The sequence below is a fragment of the Mustela erminea genome, chromosome 11 (assembly GCF_009829155.1).
Source record: "Mustela erminea isolate mMusErm1 chromosome 11, mMusErm1.Pri, whole genome shotgun sequence".
In the NCBI taxonomy this organism is placed as follows: domain Eukaryota; kingdom Metazoa; phylum Chordata; class Mammalia; order Carnivora; family Mustelidae; genus Mustela; species Mustela erminea.
The window spans coordinates 89469559-89492718 of record NC_045624.1 but is presented as its reverse complement, the minus strand read 5'-3'; the positions used below and the strand labels follow the sequence as shown (position 1 = coordinate 89492718).

At 34.4% G+C, this 23160-nt stretch overlaps 2 protein-coding genes across 7 annotated transcripts in view; one reads left to right on the top strand and one right to left on the bottom strand.

The window, feature by feature from the left end:
* Positions 1-23160, top strand: part of COG5 (component of oligomeric golgi complex 5) — a 293532-nt gene that overhangs the window by 68255 nt on the left and 202117 nt on the right. The gene's annotated exons all lie outside the window — the stretch shown is intronic.
* On the bottom strand, positions 1653-11125 carry GPR22 (G protein-coupled receptor 22). Of its 4 annotated transcripts, none has more exons than XM_032304096.1 (3): positions 10691-11125; positions 8702-9739; positions 1655-7051 (listed from the first exon to the last, which is right to left on the bottom strand). In XM_032304096.1, the coding sequence occupies exon 3, from the start codon at positions 7024-7026 to the stop codon at positions 5725-5727; it is 1302 nt and encodes a 433-aa protein (XP_032159987.1). In that variant the 5' UTR covers positions 7027-7051; positions 8702-9739; positions 10691-11125; the 3' UTR covers positions 1655-5724. The 4 variants fall into 4 exon arrangements, with proteins under 4 accessions (XP_032159986.1, XP_032159987.1, XP_032159988.1 ...); XM_032304097.1 differs by having other exon boundaries at positions 8799-9739; XM_032304098.1 differs by having other exon boundaries at positions 9476-9739; positions 10691-11124.

Sequence of the window (23160 nt, the reverse complement as noted above, 5' to 3'; positions counted from 1 at the left end):
TATGTGTGTGTATATATATGTGCATATATATATATATGATTCAGTCTTCTATGTATTTCTCACTCTTCCAGTCTGTGTCTAAGGTGGTCAGAACTCTCACTTGTTAGCATTAACCTTTTTAAAAATTTATGTTAAATTAAAAATTTTTCAGTTTGCTTCTGTTACTGTTATTGTATGTCCACAGCTGTCTGAGTGGAAAGCAGTTATCTATGAACTTCATAATAAGAGTAATAAGATTCTCTCGCTCCTTTTAGTTTCCGCCTTGAAAAACTGGTAGATGTACTTTGGTAGCCCGCCTTGCATAATGCCTCTCAGAAATATATGACACACTGCTGTCATGGAAAATGACCTCAATCGCAGATAGAGTCCGCTCTCCTCCTTTATCTTACTTGATGCTTCAGGGTTTGATAGTGCTAGGAGTTGGTATTGGTGGCAGTGACAGGAATGACAGTACTTTTTACCACTTGCTGGTGGAAGTACAAAGCTGTCATGCTTGAAAGCCATGGATATAGCTTATAGAGGCCTGTTTAAAAAAAAATGTGTGAATAGAAGGGCAGAGATACTTCGGATTATTTTCACACATTATTTTAACATGAGCAAGGGAAGAAATACTGTGTTTAAGTTTGCTCAGCTCTTTCTCTCCTGCAGAAACTGAATATTCTTTAAAAGGTGAAAGCTTTCATATTAAGATGAGCCCAGATTTCCATTTACTTCTCCATCTCAGTACTCCTCTGTTCCAAACGTTTGTGAGTTGTTCTATCATCCTAATTTGCATTCTACTTTGTATTGTGTAATCTATTATTATATTACTAATCTGCCCAGTTTGTTAACTGGAGTTTCCTTTAAAAAAATTGCTTTAATCTTTTTGAATGCTTTAAGAAAAAGTCAGTCTTCAAGTTTTCTTCTATGAACTCTAACCCACAATTCTGTATTCCCATTTTATTTCTCTAAAAGCTGAGTATCTCTGAGTATTTTAGATCTTTTTCCTGCCTTGTCTAAGTTTAATTATCTCCTTTTTTTCCTCTTTTGTAATATCGTCTGAGCTCCCTTTTCCCCTAACATTTATTATTAATCTCATGTTTAGCTATCTTGAGTTCACTGCTGTCCCTCAGGGAGATTGCTTGCATTCGCAAGGAGTACATCAAGTGTGCTTTTCTGAGTTGTAAAGAAAATAAGCTCCACAAGTTTTCTTCAGTTTTTTTTTCTTTCTCATCTTATTTAGTGAAAAGGAAGGAAAAAATATATAATTTTCTGTCTTTTTCCTTGCTGCTTCTCTCCATTTAGAAAAATAGCCTGCCTCACAATTTGACAAGTTACCTTTCTTACTTTTTTCAAGATGGTCTTGAAGTGTAGCTTCAAATTATTTAATTATAATAGAAGAGAGTTTAACTATTTTATATTTTATCATTATCATTTTTTAGAATTGTTTCTATCTGTTTTTTAATTTTTAAAAAATTATTTTTATGGAGCCATTAACAAAGAATGAAGGAGACATATATATAATGACTTGGGTAGATATTCATAATTATTATGAGCAAAGAATGCTACTTATATTTTTTACTTTATATACCTTGGCATTTTTTCATTGTTGATAAATTTTGGTAATTAAATAATCACTGGAGAAGAAAATATGTGGCTTAGTGGAAAAACTGAATAAACCAATATGCAAAATATAGATATTTTAAAACATCAATTTGAATTTTTCATTTTGAATAGTGTGTAATAACTAGAACATTCTTGAATAATGTCATTTATTTCACTTAATTGAATTTTTTGCGTTGCCAGAAATTCTTTCTGTTTTTGCCCTCATTATCCATGTACTTTATGCAAAACAATTTAAAAGTTCTTAGATTGTTGAAGATAGTCTGGTTTTTAGTCTTTTTTTTGGCCATCATTTTTGATTCTTCAATTTCTTATACCAGTTGCCTTTTTAGTCAGTTGACATACCCTATCGATTCTGCCTTCACGTTGCCTGTCACACATGTATGCTCCTTTGCACAGCTTCTGCCAGCACTTTTTGCCAGGCCTTTCATTACCTGTTGGGGTGAACTATGGCTTTCCATCTTCTGTGTCTTACACAAGCAGCGATTTGGTTTCTCAGCTTCCTGTTACGTGTCTTACTCAATCAACCCTTTCTACATATTGCTGATTGATTGACTGATTGATTGATTGATTTATAACCCATTTATCATTGTCTTATTCCCCTGCTCAAATATCTCTGCCGATATTTAAAGCCTTCTTTCTGTCTTTGGCCCCAGCTTAACCTAACAGATCAGTTTCTCACTATTGTATAACTTTCCTTCTAAAGAGAGCAATTTACCATTTCTAAATCTGCTTCAGTAGGTTTCTTCAATAATGCTTTTATTTATATTGTTCTTAAATCCAACATAATTCCTTTCTTCTTAAGTTTAAGAACATTGCTTTTTTTTTTTTTTTCATATTATTTACTGCATTCTGCCTTTTTGTAGGTATTGCCAGACTTTTAACTACCTTGATTCTAGGTTAAGCTTCCAGGGTAATGACTGTATTCCATATGTATATGTGTACCTAACATAGTGCCTTCTACACTGTAAGGATTCAAATATTAATTGAATTACTAAGCTTACTTAAATGTACAATCAAGATGTAATGAAACTAAAAGTTTTATTGACTTCAGAAAATAGTCTTTTAGAAGACTTTGGAAAATAGTCAAATTACCGTGTTGACTAAAGTCTTACTAAGCACCTGCTTTCTTATCTTTCGGTTTTCATCTTTCAGTCAAACCTCAATTAAATGAGGAGTTTGATTTTTAATGCCCAGAGAACTTAGATTTTGCTATCATTTTATTTGGGGGATTAAAAAAATAGACAAATAGACCACATACCTAAAAATTGACTTACCGTTGTGAGATCAGAAATATTATGGATGGCATTTTTTTAAAGCATAATTATAAATTCTTAAACTTTCATAATAGGTTTGAACATCTGTTCAGACTAATTAGTAGACTAATGACCTCCTGGAGTTAGCAAGCAAGAGAGTTCCATATCTTACTGAGCTCAAGTTTGATTTGTTTTTAAAATAATAGTTCTTACTTCTGTGGTTTTGAAGAACTAACCCAGTTAACTATATATAAATGGATGCCTGTGCCTGTGATTTGTGGCAGAAGGATCCATATTGAGTTTACTGTTACCGCTGTTGCTTTTGCATTTACAGTTTTCATTCTAACATGAAAAATTGGTATTTATATTTTTTCCCATAAAATTATTAGAAATACAGTGAAAGACACACACATTTTGGTGAAGCCCATCATGAGGAAAATAAAAACATTTCACCTTTTCATAGAACAAACACTTAAAGTTGTCTAAGCTTCTCATTCTCTTATTTAAGCTGAGGTCATTAATTTTAAGCATATTTGTGACTTGTTTTCAAAAGCTGATCCTCTAATATAAATATTATTTTGGTTTACATATTACATACTATTTAACATTAAAAAGCAATTAGAAGTTGTTTGGTAGGTATGAATTTTCTTTGTTGTAAAACAGTGGATGTTACTTTTGAATACTTGAAAGTCCATTACAGGAGGGCAAAAATGCTTGTTAATTGTCTGTTCTAGTGTCAAGCATAGAAATAATAACAGTTTAAAAGGCAACATTATAATATTTGCCATTTATTATTTTGTTAGATTTCTTATTACAGAACACAAGAGGGCATGAAAGCAGTTTAGGCAAATATATTTTAAAATGTTTTTTAACCAAGTTCTTTGGCATGCTTATAGACTTAAAGACTAAAAATATTTAAGACACAAAGGGTTTCTCTTAATATGAAAATTCTAAAAATAGTCTAATTTTTATGAAGATTATAAAACTAAATACAATTATAATTTATGCTTGGAAGTTTAAGTATAAAATTAGTTTAAAAAATTTTAATGGCTATATTAAGAGATATTCTGTGCCAAATATGTTTACTGAATGAAAAAAATTTTAATACCCTTACCTATGAAGTCTTAATTTCTCTACAGGGTTCTGAAAAATGTCTATTTTCTTATGCTAATTTTGTCAAATTGAAGTATATCTTTAATTCCATGAAAGTAGAAAACAAGAAAGAAGGACACTGTTCCTTTGCTAAGATTTGACATGTTAACATTATCAAAAATAAATCACATTAAATTTCCCATGTAACCTCAGGAAATTCAAGCTATTGCATGGTGTTCATTTCTCTCAAGGATTAATGTATTCAGTAAACTAGACTGGGTAAATCTCAACCTCACTTATTTATGTAAAAGTAATGTATTATTGAATTCCTTGACATAGAATTTTATTTAAAGATGAGTTGTTACTTAATTTGATGGACACAGTGTTAAAAAAAAAATAGAATAAAAAGTTGCCCAGTTATTAATTATAAGGTAGCAAGAACTGTATTTGCCTATTTAAGATAACTTATTGCTGTTTTTCTGATATAGTGGTAATTAGCACTCACTGATAGATTACTGGATTATAACAGTTGGAAAATATTTGTTTGATATGAGATTCCCAAACCTTTTATCTGTAATTAGGGTTAGTAATTTCATAGAGTTCCAACATGAATTGAAGATCGGAGACACAGAGATTAAAGTTAGATTAAGTGGTGTAAAGTAAAAAAATTGACAAGATTTATTGCCACTTACATGATTTTAAGAATGGAAATAGAACTATTGTTCTTTGAAACATTTGGAAGTTATCGTAGTATAGGAAACTTGTGTAAATTTTATAACTCTAAAGTTGCTATATATCTAAAATTAGAAATCATTGGCTTTGTGCAGCTTCTCTACAATGATATAGAAAGTCTTTTTCTTTCTTTTATTCAGATTTTAACAGCTGACTTCTGGTATACAAAAAGGCTGACTTAAATAAAGTTAGGAAGTTAGTTTATTTAATGCACTGGTTTTTACCAGTGTACTATATTAATCCAGAACATTTGGCTTAGACTCAAGCAAAGTGAGGAAGGAAGAAAAGAGGCTGGTGCTTTAATTTTCTTCCTTCCCTTTATTGTCGGTTTATTCATTTATTTATAGGCATAGTGCCCTTGATCTTAGAAAATCAATCTCTTTTTCATAATAAACTTGAATTTCAAAGTTTCCCTATCTTAGAGTATATATACAGGGTTGTTTCTTGGTTCTTAAATTTTAAAATCCTGATAAATTCTACAATTTTCTGCATTCAAAAAAAAGGATAAAGTTTCACACATAGTTCATTATTTTTGATGCATCAAATATTATAGCGAGTATACTATACCAGAAAACATAATGTAGTGACATAGAAAATTCTGAATTATTTTGATTGGAGACCATAATTTTTGTTCTTATATTAAAGTGCTATTCCACTTGTCATTTATATAAATAGCTCTATAGCTTGTGGCGTAGAAACAAATACACCTCATAAAAAAAAGAAAGGGATACCTGTGTCAGTTACATTTTAAAGTTATACACTGTTTTAAGGCTATGTATTTATTATTTAGAAAATATGACTTACATGAATATCTTCTGATGGACATAATATTGACAAAATATACACAATATTACTTTAACAGACTGCCATGCAACAAATACATTGTAATGAAGAAATTGAATATATATGACCTAATCTAATCTTGACATTTACATCAAAAATTTACAACATAACCAATACTTAAAATGTTTTTTCTTATATTTGGCAGTAATTTCATTTTTTTACAATTTAAATGTGGGCTTAATGAAACTTAGATTTTTCCCTAGTCTGTGACAACCTGAGGTACTAAACATTTTTCTCTTATTTCACTGTCTTCAAAGGTAATTTTTTTGTTTCTTTTAGGATCTATCCAAGAATTGTGTATTACAGCATTATTAGGCAGAGGATCAGCTTCCACTATGGAAACAACTCGCTTTTTCATTTTACTTTTCAAGACCTTCTGAAATTTTTGTCTGGTAAATGCATATAATAAAGGGTGAAATATAGTTGTTCCATAAGCCATGACTAGAAAACACAACCTTAATTTTACTAAAAGGTCACTTGGGCCTAAACATAAAATGGTGGTATTTAAAACAGAAATGGGTGTCCAGCAGAGAAGAAATGTAGAAATAATCAATAAAGACATCCTGAAGACTCTTTTTTGCCTTTCCCGTCGCTCACGGTGTCGTTTCACGGCTCGCCGGAGGGCGATTATTACAGAGACTGAAGTTCTTACACCAAAGACCACATTTCTCCCACCACTGCTTTGTGACATGTCTGTAGTCTCATGCTGTGTGGTTAGAGAAATTGTCTTTTTCTTTCTTGTTTTCTTCTTCTGCCCTGTTGAAAATCTTGTGCCGATTCGAATGTTAAGAGCCTGAAGGATTTTGGTGTATGTGATTAACATTACTATGACAGTGAAAAAGAATATTGGGATCTGTACTAGCAGGTGGTAATACATTCCCAGTTCGGTGTAGTATTCATTTGTACTGACACACAAAAGTGTCTTGTTTTCCCATGTATTTCCACTTTGAAGACTGAAAAAATTTACCTCAATAAAGGGGATCAGGAAAGAGAAAAACGAAAAGATCCAAATGGATATCATTAGCATTACAGCTCTGCCCATTGTCAGAATTCGGTTTGCAGGTTTTACAGAGATGTCATATCTGTCCAAAGTGATAGCAAAAACGTTGATTGCTGTTGAGACACTTGCAAAAGATACACAGGCCTCATGGAAACAGCAGATGAGAGCAGTGTTACTCTCCAGTGAAAGCAGAAGGATAACTATAGTTAGAGGAATACATCCCACACAAATTATTACATCAAGTACATGAAGATTCATTGTAATAATGTTACTGACAGAGTTGATTAAGTTGGATTTCATGCAGTAAAGTACCAATACGGTAAGGTTGCTGCCAAGTCCCAACACAATTTCTAACATAAGAAATCCGGTGAGAGACACTTGAAAGCTTAATGGATATGATAGTGGTTGGTACATATTGGTGTTGATGTCATCAATGTCATCTCGCACTGTAATGTTAGATTCAGACTGCATGTTGATTTCCAGAATGGGAGAAAAACACATTCTTTTGGAGCAGTTGGTGTTTTTCCTAGAAAGTGAAATAGAATAAACTCTTTGATATTTGGCAATTTAAATGACGTATAAAACATGTGTTCCTTGTTTTTTTTAAAAAAAGTCTTTTTATTGTGTACTTGGCTTAATTTTTAAGTTTCTAAACTATTAATGGCAAAGGCAGAATTAGGAGACATCGAGGTTGCATTGTTTTGATGTAACAGGGAATTGGATTCTCCCTTTAACTCCTTTATAGTTGAAAATAACTCAAGATCCCCAAAGATTTTCCTCATTTGGGTTTTTCAGGCTTTTTGAGATATGGTATCTTTTTGTACAATAAAACTACTCAGTATGCAAAACTAATTTTAGCCTGGTGTTTTAATATTTCATTTTAAAGTGTTGTGAGTAGGTGGGTAATAAATGCTATTTTAATATGTTCTAGCATAATTAGTGTAGGTGTAATTATTCTCATGAGATTTCAAATGAACAGGACAAGAGTTCATTTAAAATGATAAATGGCACAGAGCCCTAGTTGTTTAAAATCATATTGTCCATGTTCTTGGTTGAAACTCTTATTCAGGAGTCTACAGTGTGCTTGGGGATATTTGGAGCTCTCTCCCCTAGAAAGTAGGCAAATGATAAATATTACATATTTTGTAGTGCAAATGCTCATCAAACTTCATAATGGACAAACTTATGTAATAAAAATTGGATGAGAAAGGACATTATGTTAAAGTAGAACACCACAAAACTTGGTAAATGAGTACTAATCACTCCAATGAATGATTTATTTTGTGACCACACCCTCTCATTTATTGTGGAAGAAAGAAATTGAAATTTAATATCATGTTAAGTAATAATCATTTTTGGAGTGGTTTAAAAGGCCATATCATTTGATTTTATATGTTTAAACAGGTTTTTTAAAGTAAAACATGAAATTTTGGAAAAGGAGTATCTGAAAGCCCATTTTCTGAGGAATCTTTTTTAAAGTTATACATCCCATGTGAAACCTTTTGTAAATAAATCACCCGGTGTGTGTAATTTTGAGGAAAACAACAATTAAAAACAATTAAAAAATAAGCTCTTTTGCCAATTCATATAAATCTATATTTTAATATATAGAGGGTTAGAATAATTTATAAAAATAATGTCTGACTTTCTGGGCTAACATGTCAGTAATAATTATATTCAGTTAACATAAAATCATACAACCAACTATATTTCACATTTCAAGTACAGCGTTTTGACTACAAAATCATAATCAAACATAAATTATAAAGACTAATAATTTCCAAGATTCATGTTAACCTTTCACTTGGTGTAATCTTCGATAGCTTTTAGAATACAATTTTATTTATGCATATTATTTTAGGGGCGATATTTCAGAAACACAGATGATAACATTATTAATTCCTTTGAGCTTGGTATATGGTATTACTAAAGGCATATACTCAAATGAAAGTCTTAGCTAACAGTGAAATCATATGAAAATGGAAAATTTTAAGTGTGCCAGATTTTCAGAACTGACAGATTAAACATCAGGTCTTTGTCATCAGATTTATAATTAGATAAAGCAGAAATGCCAAGTTAGAGGGTAACTAAGTAAAACGTGTCTCCTCTAGAACAAGATTGTTTTCTTTTGTAAATGTTAAACAGTGTGGTGCGGTGCATGCATCTTCTGACCTACCTGTTTGCTGTTGCCTTATTGGCCTTTTGGCTCACTATAGCAGGTTTTCACAAATTGATTCATGATGTCATTGACAGATTTGGACATGAATTTTTACCTGACAACAGTGAAGTAGCTGTGTTTTATTTCATGTCTTGTAGAAATTCTTTCATTTTCTCTCCAATACTTCAAACTGCATGAATTGTGAGATTTAGTTGGCTGATGGATTTCTAAATACCAGTACAAAATATTTGTGTTTGTTTTGCCTTAAAAAGTCACGACCAAGAGAAACTTCCTCAAATTATAGGAATTGTGTTTCCCTTTGAGGGAATATATGATAGTGTCTCTTTATTTTCCAGAACATGTGAAAACAAAAAAGGAGACATACGGTTTCTAGCTTCTAAAATGTATTTCGACATCCTTCTGTTACAAATGTAAATCTGTATCTATAGCAGTCCTCATTAGTTTGAAATGATTTCTTGATCACATAACTTGCTTTGTATTATAAATCCAGTCCATGTTCTTTTGATAAAAACCATCTGCTATTTAATTTGATTTGTTTTCATTAGAAGAGGATACATAGTCCTAAAACTCAGATGAAAAAATCCTTTAGTAATATCAAGTGCTATGAATATCTGAATATTTAGTGCAGAAAATACATGATAAAGCTTTATTTAGCTTGCTGCTAATATATGGCATTCTCTTTTTGGCATTCCATGCCTCATTGTTTCTTCAGGAAACAGCTCCACAATCCCGGTATGTTAAAGTATAAACTCCCCTTTTAAAAATGCTCACCATTTTGTTCTCAGGCTTTCGCAGTTAAATTGTTTTTCTTTTTGTGTCTATTTTATATAGCATCTTCTTAGGATGATTGCTGTCCATGTGTTATATCCCAGCAGTAATGTGGACGTGTATTTTCTGGTTTTAACTCCTTAATGTCTTAAATTCATGTGTCAGAAGAATATCCTGCAGTTTTTGGTTCAGGCAGCTATAGAGGTGTTTGATCAGATGCATTCTTCATATTGTCACTTGTAAATACTGAATTAGCTGCTGTGGGCCCTTGTGAAAAAGAAAAAAAAAGTGGTTAAGAAATAGGGTTCCTAATAATTTGCAATTAACACAAGTTACTTTAGTTTTGTTGACTTCGACACCGTACACAGTAATTTGTTATCAAAGTAAGCAAACTGTATTAGTAGAGCCACCACCCATACATAAATTTAAGGGGTTCTTTAAATATTTTCTTTTCCTAACAGATTTTGCAAACGTTATGTTATTTAGTAATAGAGGTAGCATCATAAATATAACCGTGAAGGAGAGGCTGCAGTTTAAAAGTAATTTCTGCTCTCAGTTTAGAAGCTAGCCTATGTTTTCAGAGATTATGATCAATTAGCATACACTACACATACTGTCATTCTCTCTTGCCTTTACAATAAATTTAACACTGTTTCCTACTGGGGAAATATTGTAGCTTGCTTAATTATTAGCACATGGTTTGAGTATCAACTGATTAAAACATATCCCATGATAAGATGCTTATAAATTTCTACTGATGGGTTGTTCATGTAGTTGAAATGCAAAAGGTAATGCAAAATGTAACTGCAAATTAAATAATTTTCAGTGAACATGCCCGATAATGAACTTAACCTAAAACTGAGTAATAAATAATAGCTAAATAGTAAACCTGGTCATTTTAAGAAATAAAAGCATTTTTTGAGCACTTGAGAAAAACTATCCTGATGACATTAAGAATATTCAGTAGGTCTGAAGTGACTTAAAAGGTGATGTTTCCCTAGTGAATCAACAAAGAAAATTTTTGGTATTTAACATTGCATCCTAAAAAAATTACATTTAAAATGTTAAAAGAAGTCAATCTAAACAATACATGTTTAGCAATAAATAGAATTAAGCAAATAAACTGTTAAAATTTAGGTTGAAATTTTTCAAAGTAATTTTACCCCACTATGCCAGTTCAAAAGCAGTTTATACTGTTAATAAGGGAACACATCTTACCTCCGCTAAAGATTTGATACATTCCTGATGTAGTTGAAGCGTTTCCAGTTTTGATTGATTCATTTTGTTCACTTGTTAGCAGAGGACTGGGGGAAGAGGGTCATAAACATCTCTTCAGAAAAGACCTTAATGAAAATATGTGTCTGTACTGTGCCATTGTCTCAGCGGTCCTGCTAATGTATGGGACGTGTGGTGCTGCCGAGAGGCTGCTGCAGTCTCTCACTCTTCCTACTGTGGAATCAATAAGCGTCTGAAAAACGTAATGAAGTAATTGAACATACTGAAGGCTTCTTGTCTCCAGAGACAACATTTAGATTCAGTCTCTAAAAAGGAATGGCACTGCTTTTCAGAGGAAAGCCAGTTCTGAGCAGCTTTTGCAGAATGACAGCCTACCTTGTCGCTTCTCTCCACTGCAGAGAGATGCAGTGCGTTCACTAATTTTGATTGGTCAGTTGTATTGGGCTTAAACCGTGCTTCATATGTATAGCAGGGATTCCCCCCCTCCACTGTTTTATATAAGAATGCTTTTTTAAAAGGCTGTATTTATAAGTTGTTGTATGCTGCTCTTAAATAGAATATGAGTAAATTAGTCTTTTAAAAATGTGTATTCTATTCTGGTTTGTTGTTCACTTATGCCAAACATTAAAAAATACAGGGGGGTGGAGGGGGTAAGAGAGAATCGCATGGTAAAAAGTGTATATTCTTTCTGAAGCCTAGATGATTGCACTCGGGAATATTTTCGTCATCTATATGTTTTTGCTTGAGATTCTTTGTTCTACAAATAGAAAGCCACTGCATCTTTACTGTGAACCACATTGAATTTCAACTAGTTTGTTTGTATTCAAGTCATCTTTTCTGTGTATTTCAAATTGTTATGAGCATCTCAAGGTGTTAACCCTTGTTACGACTGCAGTATTCATTCAGGTGTTCATTCATTCATTCAGAATATTAATGAGATTGCTCCAAGGTGGTTCTACTCTAAAATGTTTTTTTTTTTAAATGCTATTACTATTAGCATAATCTCAATGTATAAAGATTTAATCATGTTCTTTCCTTTCAGATTACTCCTCTGTCTTCACCTTTGGTAACCCTTTTATTTAGTAGATATATAATGATCAACTGCCATAATGTTTTATTTCACGTGGCTATTTCTATTTTTAACCTGGGCAGTTATAATGGATTGCTGTGCCCTAAATAGTATATGTAGCTGTGTGTGAAAGTTATTGGGTAAACAAGGCAGTAAAGGAAAAAGGAAACTAGTAGTTATGTGTCTTCACAAGTTATAAGGCTAAACTATTTTAAGGTAGATTGTCAAAAGAATAAAAACAAGTAGAAGTAATTAAAGTATGACTTTAAGATTAAATTTCTATTAACTTTGTTTACCTGCACTCAGTATTGAGGAAAGTGCTTTTTTAGGTTTGAATATATAAAGTGGCTGGATTCTGTGTTCACAAAATAGAAGACCTTGCAAATGACTGAATTATTAGCATATTGATCATCACCTATTTCCATTATTTTAGGAATATCAGAATTCATTTTTAAAAATGTATGCTAAATTTTTAATTTGTAACTGGAATTGTTCTTTTATAATTTAAAAAAGCAGTATACATTTTTGTAATCTTGAAGTGTTTAAGCTTCACAGGGGGCTGGCTGAGTAGTATGTGAGTTTTGAATTGCATTTGTATAGAAGTTGAGAGTAATGTGGAAAATTTTGATGTGAATTCCTAAAATTTTATGCACGGCCTTGGTAATGCTAAATATTAAAATGTTGTTATGCTACTTTTCATGCATTTTGAAGGTTGCAGAACAGGATGTTGTTAGAATGCCAACCATGTTGAAAGATAGTGTGCAAGTACAGGGACACACCGTGTTATTTTAAGCTTCAGACTAAAACCAGAGCTTCAAACTAAAATTGGAGGAAAGATATTAGCATCATTTGAAACTTGTATTGGGGACAAGAAATCATTAACGTAGTGAAATGCACAGAGTGCTTTTCTGCCAAAGAGTTCAAGTATACTTATGTTGATCATCAAAATGCCCCTATGAAGTAGAGGCAACCAAGACTCAAAGAAGTTTAAGGACTTGAAAAAGTCTAGGTAGGTTAGTAGCAGAGCCAGTGTTGGACCTCTGTGACTTCCTCCCCCTTCCCCCATCTCCCCATAGTTGGCCCCCTTTCTGGAAAATTCTGAAGATACTTGGGACTTAAAATTGGATGATTTGGGTTCAGTCACCGCTTATTAGTTATATGACTTTTGGCAAGTCAAGCATTCTTTGGGACACAATATAGCTTTGATACTTTTTGTGGAAGTTTATTTCTGTGTTTTCTTTAGCTCTCTGTAATACAGTATTCCCAAGTTAGACTCTTTTGAAAAAAACAAATTCTATCTCTGTAAGAAATAATGGCAGCAAAAAAGCTCAGATTTGGACATTGCATTTTATTCCCCGTGCAAGTAAGTGACTTGTGATTAAGGATACACAAAATACCACAAACAACAATTATTTTTATTGCACACAACATTTAGTATCATTTTCCTTTTAAAAATCACAGATTGGTTTAGTGATTTATTAGCAGGATAATCCTAACTACATTTGTTTTGTTTTTAACACAGATGAAAATATCTAAAATACATGATTCAGAATTAGATTATACTATTTTCACGAAAAAATTAGTCTCAAATTATATGTCAGAATTACAAAGATTTTTATTTCCATAGTAACAAATTTTTACACTTTTGCATTTAATATATTTCGTATTTATAGAAGATACTAATTTTAAACAGTTGGTGACTTAAGACCAGATATTTTGTTATAAAATAATTTTATAGATTAATTATTAATTAGCTAATTGATGACCTAGAAAAACAGTTTTACCTTACAAATGATACCTAGGTTATAGATATGAATCTACGCCCCCAAATATCTCCGTTAAAATCCTTTCACTAAGTTCTGGGGTTTTTTGTTATAAATATTTTGATTGCATAAGAATTTCAATTCCTAACATTTTTGATATGAAAGTCTTTGATTTTTAATTGCATACATCTGTTGCCTTAAGTTTGAACAGCCGTGAATGTGAGAGAGTGATTTGTTGTTCACATTTACATTGCACTGTTCATATCAGGTCATTTTTATCCAGCTTGTGTCTACTTCTGATGCTGCTACTTAGATGATTCTGAGTTTGTAAATAAAAAAAAATTCAACTTTGTGAAATATTATAATTAGTGACAACTGAAAAGTGCTTTGAAACTGTTTGTAAAATATATATGCAAAAGCAGTTCCTAACTGCTGAAAAATGCACTTTTTAAATTGTATGGCTTCAAGGGTGCTTTTTCAATGAATACTTAATATAGCTAACTCTCAACTCTCTCTGATACTAAAGCCCAATGAAGAAAGGATTATTTTGGTTGAAAGGCAATTCAGAAATTTCATTTGGCTTCTCAACTTTAAATTTCTTTCACAGCAAATGTTTTACCAGAAAAATAGAAATGGACCATCTGCTGAAACCTTCATCAAATGGGGAGTAGCCAAGGTAGCAGAGAGTCAATAATCTTGATGATTCATTATTGGTATGAGAATAATTGAAAACTGATTATAATTAGATAAAGTATATACATAAGAACCATATTCTTTTAACAGAAAAACTCCACAAAATGTTCCTCCCAGCCTTTCTACTTAACCTAAGTTGGACATTTAAAATTTTTCATTTTCATTTTTTACACTATGTATTTGTAAGTCAGTTGTCAGCATCACATATATTATAAAAATAAATACATGACTTTCCCTTCCATTTTCTCATCCAAATCTAGATTTTGGACTCTGTGACTATTACTACTTCTTAATTTCTGTTTGTTGTCCTAATGTTGGCATGTTGTTTTGGGGGCCTTGTCCCCTTGGGCCTCTGCTCCAAGTTTTTTGGGTTTCTATTTTCACTGACTTATCTTCTTTACATTCTTAAATATTATGGATGCTTTTTGTTGATATTTTTCTCTTACACTTATGTCAAAGAATTATACAGTCATGTTTGTGCCTTTTTTTCATTGGCTTCTCTTCTTGCTTTTCTGCTGCTTCATTTTCTTTCTATAATTCTCCTTTGTAGTTTATTATGCAAAATCACATTCATTTCTGTATCCTGAAACCAAGTCAGTTGATGAACTAGATAATATATTCTGATATTAGATTTGATAGGAATGTATTGGGAGAAGTACTCTGCCAGGAGCACTGAGCATTCCTAAATGTCCTGGGGTCTGCTGGGTATTGCTGGGTATACCAAGATTACAAAAACCTGAGTGTTCTTTGTCTGGACCAGTTCTCAGGGTTGTGTTTGAAGCTAGCAATCTTGAGCTATGCAGTAAGGACTCCTTACTTGTTATAAAAATGGTCAATTTTAAAGCTCAGTGTCATTTGGCTATAATGCAAATCCACTGTATATAGAGTATTCATCTAGGCCCCTCTGCCAAAGGAACTTGGGTGGGAAGGTGAACTGTCCTCTTACTTCTTGCTGTGTCATGGGTGATAAGGCCCTTTCCCGGTGACCAAGTCATCTTAGGTCTTCTGGCAGCATCCATGACAAAAACAGACTAGCTTCATAACTTGTAAATCGTAAAATCGTAGACCCATCGTGATTTTTGACAGTTTTAGAATAAAGACGTGATGTTGACAGAAACATAGCTTCCTGCAAGAGAAAAGACAAGTGCCCTTGTGGGCCAGTTTAGTAGCAAATGCTCTTGTTGAAGTGGGAAGCTAGTAGATCCCCTGCTGACTTACCTGTTGATGAATATTTAGAGGCTAAGCAGTGAGACCTAGAACAGAGCTGCCTGAATGATGCTTTGGTTGATGCTTACTCTCTAGGCTAGAGAAGGAAAGAATGTTATTAGGTCAATAAGGCAGTAAGCCTCTGGGCCAAAAGGTGTCAGCAATGGGTATGAGTAGACTGAATACATTATAACTTTCTTTTTTGAAGTCAAGTAGGCAGTTTGAACATATACGTAACTCTTGCTTATTGGTGCAGAGCCCTTCTTTTTACCCCCTGATTCATCTCTTTCCCTTTAATCTCAGCTGCTTAGGGTAAAGCCTAGTATGGTAGGGAAACATCAAGGATGGGGGTGGGGGGAATTCAAACTTTTACAGCTCTGTTGGATAGGGGGCCCAAACACCAGCCTACCTGGTCCTGTGGGGAGAAAGCACTGGAGGTGGCAAGGGAGGCTGAAGGCTCTGTGGGCTGCACGGTGGAGCTGTGGCAGTGTGCACAGGGCAAACTAAGGATGCCCAGGCTCTTGCAGGAGCTGGGAGGCACGGGGGAGGAAGTTGCACTGACCCCAGGGTGAGGAGCCAAGCAGAAGAAAAGCCTCCCACCACTTCAGTCCTCCTGCGCAGGCTAGCCTCCCCCACTTCCCCACTATGATGTACTCCCCGTGCTCCCGGTCAGAAAATAATGTCTTCTCCTGGCAGCTGTGGCTATAGTCCCTTTTGTGTATGTGTTAAATTCCTTGGTCTGTGTTCCCGCAGGGGGGAAAACAGTCAAATTCAAGAAAAGCTAGAGTGTGGGTGGAGTCTGGGGGCCTGTTCAATATACTGTTGTTCTGGCTTCCTCTGCCAAATGTATATTTGGTATTGCCATTTTTACTTCTACATGCTTACACTGTGAATGCTTATGAGTTCACAGGAGATTCTCCCTTCGTGGGATGCTGCATGTCCCCTTCCTGAGTGATCCAGCACAAACAATGGATTATCCCTAGAGGAGAGAAAAGAAAATCACAGCTTTAGTTAAAGACACAGGGCTGCTAAGGTACTCAGGCCATTTCTTAGTACAGCAGTGCCACCTGCCTGACCCAGCTTCCAAGTGCATCTCTTTTGAAGAGGCCTGCTGTTCAGGTCTTGGGAAAACTACGCACCTGTCCCATAGACTCCTTGCAAACTCTCCAGCATGATACTGCTGTTTTGTGGGTAGCTTGACTCAGACTTGACAGTTAACAAGAAAAGGACCCAAGAAATTGCACTGATCAAGTGCAGATGGTTTATTTAGTGATGCAGTGGGCCTGGCCTTAGTGACATCTTGGTGTCCCAAAAGTGACCCCTTTTGGGAGAAACTGTATCTCTATCCTGAAATAGTATCTCTCACTTCTTGAAGCAAAGGCCCTAGCTCAGTGGAGCCCTGATTTATTGAAGTTCCTGTAAATACCTTGGCCTAGTTCACTTAGGGTTCAGCCCAGATATACGCTGGTGGTATCCAGTTTGCTGCTGCAGCTTTTCAGCCAGGGCCAGCGACAGAAACTGAGAGTGAATGTCATCACTTGACTCTGTTGTCATAGCTCTGACCAGTACACCCCTTGAAGAGCATTGTGGGTGTTCTTATGGACCCCGGGACTTCTCGAGCTGTGGCCAATAGCCTAGCCTTCAGGTGTGCCACTTGGAAGATCTGCAGATCAAAAACATCTCTCTTTGGGTCTGCAAACTATGGAAACAGATTGTGGTTGTCAGTCAGTTTGGCTTACTCAAGCCCAGTTTGCTGCCACTTCTACACAGATCCATTATTGTTTTGGATATAGCAACAGAGCCGTCATAGGCACCGGGCAACCGCTGTGTCCTGGGTTTTGGGAAAGGGGATTTCTCAATGTCCCTTCCCTCCTTTCATTTGTAGGACTAATTCTTTTTCCTCCCTTGGATGTATAGGTTTTGTTTTGTTCTGTTCTATTTGCTGTTTCCTTACCCTAGCTCTGATGGATTTTCAACAATGTCCAGAGAGTGGTAGGATTTGTTGCACTTCGTTCAGTGGTTTCAGGCCTTTTTTCCCCTCTTGTATTAGAGATGGTAGAAAGGAGCCAGACTGGACTTTATGCCTTGCCCTTAGTGGCTGCTACTGTCACCACTCCCAAGGAGGGGTGCCTTGCGGTGCCTTTTACTCTGCACCTAATCTTTTTGTGTGTGTGTGTGTGCATACCTGTTGAGGTTTTTGAAGAAGCATTGGGTGCATACAACTTCTCTTTTTTGTTTGTGGCCTCCATAGGTTCTGTATCTCTTGCTGGCACACCTTTAGCCTCTAGCAATTCATTAACAGCTGTAAGGGATTACTTTGACTGGTATCCACTGTTGTTTTCCGAAGGGTGCTCATGTCCTAAATGTTCTTCAAGGCACCTGGTTTTTCCTTAGAGTTTGAGTTGGTTGGTTGCCCTATAACCTCAGCTGTCCTGGCAGCTATTTACCATGATATTAGATTAATGTCATGACCCACTTGGTTGTGGTAGAATACCCGATAAGATATTGCACGATTTGGGGCACCTGCGTGGCTCAGTGGGTTAAGCCTCTGTCTTTGGCTCAGGTCATGATCCGAGAGTCTTGGGATCAAGTCCCACATTGGGCTCTCTGCTAAGCAGGGAGCCTGCTTCCCGCTCTCTCTCTGCCTGCCTCTCTGCCTACTTGTGATCTCTCTCTGTCAAATAAATAAACAAAAATATTAAAAAAAAAAACAAAAAAAGATATTGCACGATTTTATTTGCAAATATTTTGATGAAGTCTTTTGTCTGTATATTCATAAGAAATCTTGATCGGCCATTTTCTTTTATTGTAATGTTTTTGTCTGGTTTTAGAATCAGGACAGTGTTGGATTTGTAGAGTGAATTGAAAATGTTTTTTCTTTTTTTAGTTAAAAAAAAAACTGTAAAAAAAAACAAAACACCTATGTTAAATCAAAACCAAGCCTTCATTACACATCTTGCAAATTCAAAAGATAAGATATATGAGCCCAGGAGGTTTTAGTTTTATATTATTTAAACCTTTTAGTTATAAATTGAAATAATTTAATGGATGATGGATTCAGATTTTCTATTTTCTTGTGTCTGTTTTGATGATAAGTATAGTTTGAATTTTTGTTTATATCATTTAATTTGCCTAATTTATTAGCATCCATTTGTTTTTAACAGCTTCTCACTATATTTTAGTTATCTGTAGGATTGGCACTGTATCTCCCTTTCATTACTGATAGTGGATATTTGTATCTTCCTTTTTCTCAGTTTGCCTAGAGTCATACTAATTTTACTGATCTTTTCAAATAACCAGCATTTGGTTTCACTGTTCTTAGTGAACAATGTTCTTATTATTATTTCTGTTTTATTGATTTCTGCTCTTACCTTTAGTATTTCCTTCCATCTGCTACATTAGTGAAAGTACCTTTAATAGACTTTAATCTCTTTTTATCGACTATATGCTCAGTACAATGTTTTACTGACATCTCACAGATCTGATTATGTATATCACTCATTTTAGTATGTTAATTTCCCTTGTATTTCTTTGCTGACACCTGTGTTATTTAAAAAATTTTCAATTTCCAAGTATTGGGTAATTTTCTAATTTTTTGTTATTTACTTCACATTTAATTCCATTAAGAGAAAATAATTGGCAAAATTACAGTATTAAAAAATGCATTTAAGTTTGTTTAATGGCCCAAAGTAGTCTGTCTTGGTGAATGTTCCATGTTTGAAAATAATGTGTTTTCTACCATTGTTGAGCATAGTGTTTCTTAAATGTTAAATAGGTCAACAAGTGAAATAGGTCAAGTTGATTGATAACATTGGTCCCATATTCTCTAGCCTTCATGATTTTATTTTTGTTTGTTTTACTAGCTTTATACTGAGTAACATTTAACTGAAAGAGGAGTTGTAAAATTTCCAACTATAATTCTGGACTGGTCTATTTCTCCTTGTTCTTTTTCCAGTTTTTACATCATGTATTTTTACTGGGTATATGCACATTTAAGAGTATAATGAAATGTATGTCTTTAACCATAATATTAATTCTTGTTCTGACATCTGCTTTGTCTGATTTCAGTGTAGCTAGTTTGTTTTGTGGTTTACATCGTATACATATTTTCTCAGTCTTTTTACTCTTCTGCATCTTTCTTTTAAAGGTATGTTTTTTGCAGATTGTAATAATTTGTTTTGGCTTTTTTTTTTTTTTTTTTTTTTTTGGTATTTTGATTTCTGTCTTTTAACTGGAGTACAGAGCATTTACATTCAACATAATTTTCCATATCATTAGATTTAAGCCCTCCACTTGACATTTGTTTTGTTTGCTCCATGTGTTATTTTCTCATTTTTTTCTTCCTTTTCTCACCTTTTTTGGTTGGGGTAATTTTTGCTATTCCATTTTGTTTGGATTTTTAATAACTAATTTTTAATGATGAATAAATAGAGTAAAAAAAGTGGAGAAGTAGTCTACTGACTTATTACCTATTTTTTTTAGTCTTACTATTTTAGTAGTTATTTAAGGTTTTTATGATATACATGTTTAACTTACCACACAGTCTGTTTATAAATTATAGATCACATCATATATAATTTTAGATCCTTATTATCTTATCACTTCTTTTGTCCCTCTTCCATTTTTATGCTATTTTTTAAAAAAAAATAGCTTCTGATTTACAAACTTCATTATTGTTACTTTTTGTTGCAAATAGCCAATCATCTTTTAAATAAAATTTTTGAGAAAAATTTATATTTATATATAGTTGACTGGTGAACAACGTGAGAGTTGGGATGCTGTTCTCCGTGCAATTAAAAATCCGTGTATAACTTTTATCTCCCCCAAAACTTAACTACTGATAGCCTGTTGTTGACTGGAAGCCTTAATGATAACATGCACAATTAACACATACTTTGTATACTCTATGGGTTGTATGCTGTATTCTTCAAGTAAGCTAGAAAAAACACATTTACAGTACTGTATTTATAAAAACAAGCTGTGTTAAGTGGCTGCATACAGTTCAAATCTATGTTGTTTGAGGATCAACTGTATTTACCCTTTCTGGCACTTTTTATTTTTTTTAAGTACATCAGAGATTCTGGTATTTTCCTTCCGATTTGAAGAACTCTGACTTTTTGTTGTTGTTGCTGTTGTTGTTTTGGAGCACAGGCTTTCTGGCAACAAATTCTGCTCTTGGTAAAAATGTATTTCTTTTGTTGTTTTTTACTTACTGCGCTTGATGTAGAAAACTGTTTTTTTCTTCGATCATAATGGGACGCCTGGGTGGCTCAGTTGGTTGAGCGGCTGCCTTCGGCTCAGGTCATGATCCCAGCGTTCTGGGATCGAGTCCCACATCGGGCTCCTTGCTCGGCAGGGAGCCTGCTTCTCCCTCTGCCTCTAGCCTGCCACTCTATCTGCCTGTGCTTGCGCTCTGTATCTCTCTCTCTAACAAATAAATAAAATCTTTAAAAAAAAAAAAAAAGAAGAAGTTATTTTGTTGTTTTCTGGCATGTGTAGTTTGTGATAAGAAGTCTGGTCATTCTTATCTTTGGATTTTGTTAGTGTGTTCTCTTCCTCTGGCCCTTTTACAGATTTTCTTTTTATTTCATTCTATCCTATAATTTCACTGTGATGTGCCTTGGTGTGTTTTCTTTATGTTTCCCTTCATCCTTTGTTTGGGGCTCATGTAGATTCTTGGGTCTGGGCTGCTGCTGCTGCTGGTTGGTTTTTGACTTTCTTACCAAATTTGAAAAATAATTCGTTCTTCAAATACTTTTATTTTCTGTCACATCTTTCCTCTCCTTTGAGACTCTGATCACGTATATTTTAGACTCCTGGTAATGGCACACGGACCACTGATGCTGTGTTCATTTATTGTTTTGTAGTTTCAGTTTAGGTAGTTTTGGTTTGCTCTTATTTCAGGTCTTTCGATCTTTTCTTTTGTAATGGTTGATCTACCTTGAGCCCTTCCAGTGAATTTTTCAGTTCAAATAACTATTTTTCAGCTCTAGAGATTTTATGTGACTAATTTTTATAGTTGACATTTCTTTTTTCATTGTGTTCATGTTTTCCTTGACTTTGTGTTCCTAGTTGTAATAGATATTTTAAGATCTTTGTCTCTTAATTCCATCATCTTTTTGCATCTTGCTAGTTCAAATGATTGTTGTTGTTTTTAAAAAGCAATCTCTACATCCAATGAGAGGTTCGAACTTAAAACCTCTGAGATGGAGAGTTGCCCATTCTACCCATTGAGCCAGCCAGGCGCCCATATAATAATTTTTTTTTATAAACATATAATATATTTTTATCCCCAGGGGTACAGGTCTGTGAATCGCCCGGTTTACACACTTCACAGCACTCACCATAGCACATACCCTCCCCAATGTCCATAATCCCACCCCTCTTCTCCCAACCCCCCTCCCCCCAGCAACCCTCAGTTTGTTTTGTGAGATTAAGAGTCACTTATGGTTTGTCTCCCTCCCATTCCCATCTTGTTTCATTTATTCTTCTCCTACCCACTTAAGCCCCCATGTTGCATCACCACTTCCTCATACCAGGGAGATCATATGATAGTTGTCTTTCTCCGCTTGACTTATTTCGCTAAGCATGATACGCTCTAGTTCCATCCACGTTGTCACAAATGGCAAGATTTCATTTCTTTTGATGGCTGCATAGTATTCCATTGTGTATATATATACCACATCTTCTTTATCCATTCATCTGTTGATGGACATCTAGGTTCTTTCCATAGTTTGGCTATTGTGGACATTGCTGCTATAAACATTCAGGTGCACATGCCCCTTCGGATCACTACGTTTGTATCTTTAGGGTAAATACCCAGTAGTGCTATTGCTGGGTCATAGGGTAGTTCTATTTTCAACATTTTGAGGAACCTCTGTGTTGTTTTCCAGAGAGGTTGCACCAGCTTGCATTCCCACCAACAGTGTAGGAGGGTTCCCCTTTCTCCGCATCCTCGCCAGCATCTGTCATTTCCTGACTTGTTGATTTTAGCCATTCTGACTGGTGTGAGGTGATATCTCATTGTGGTTTTGATTTGTATTTCCCTGATGCCGAGTGATATGGAGCACTTTTTCATGTGTCTGTTGGCCATCTGGATGTCTTCTTTGCAGAAATGTCTGTTCATGTCCTCTGCCCATTTCTTGATTGGATTATTTGTTCTTTGGGTGTTGAGTTTGCTAAGTTCTTTATAGATTTTGGACACTAGTCCTTTATCTGATATGTCGTTTGCAAATATCTTCTCCCATTCTGTCAGTTGTCTTTTGGTTTTGTTAACTGTTTCCTTTGCTGTGCAAAAGCTTTTGATCTTGATAAAATCCCAATAGTTCGTTTTTGCCCTTGCTTCCCTTGCCTTTGGCGATGTTCCTAGGAAGATGTTGCTGTGGTTGAGGTCATATAATAATTTTTGATTGAATACTGACCATTGTGTTTGAACACTGTAAATGCATTTTGTTGTTTTCCTGTAAAGAATGTTGTACTTTGTTCTGTCAGGTAGTCAAGTTACTTGTGGATCAACTTGATCCTTCTAAGGTTTGTTTTTAAGCTAAATGGGGTAAGCTTCAGAGGAAACTTTACTGTAAGACTAGCTTAGCTCTACCATTAAGGCATGATCCTTCAAAGATATATACTGAATGCCCCTGTGTTCAATGGCATCTCTTCATTTCGTTCTTCAAGCTAGAATATGTTGTAGTGCTCTCGTTGTGAACTCTGAGAATTGACCA

Bases quoted from the DNA above. Each gene is read 5' to 3' on its own strand.
- GPR22 (XM_032304095.1), bottom strand. From the start codon at position 7,026: ATGTGTTTTTCTCCCATTCTGGAAATCAACATGCAGTCTGAATCTAAC.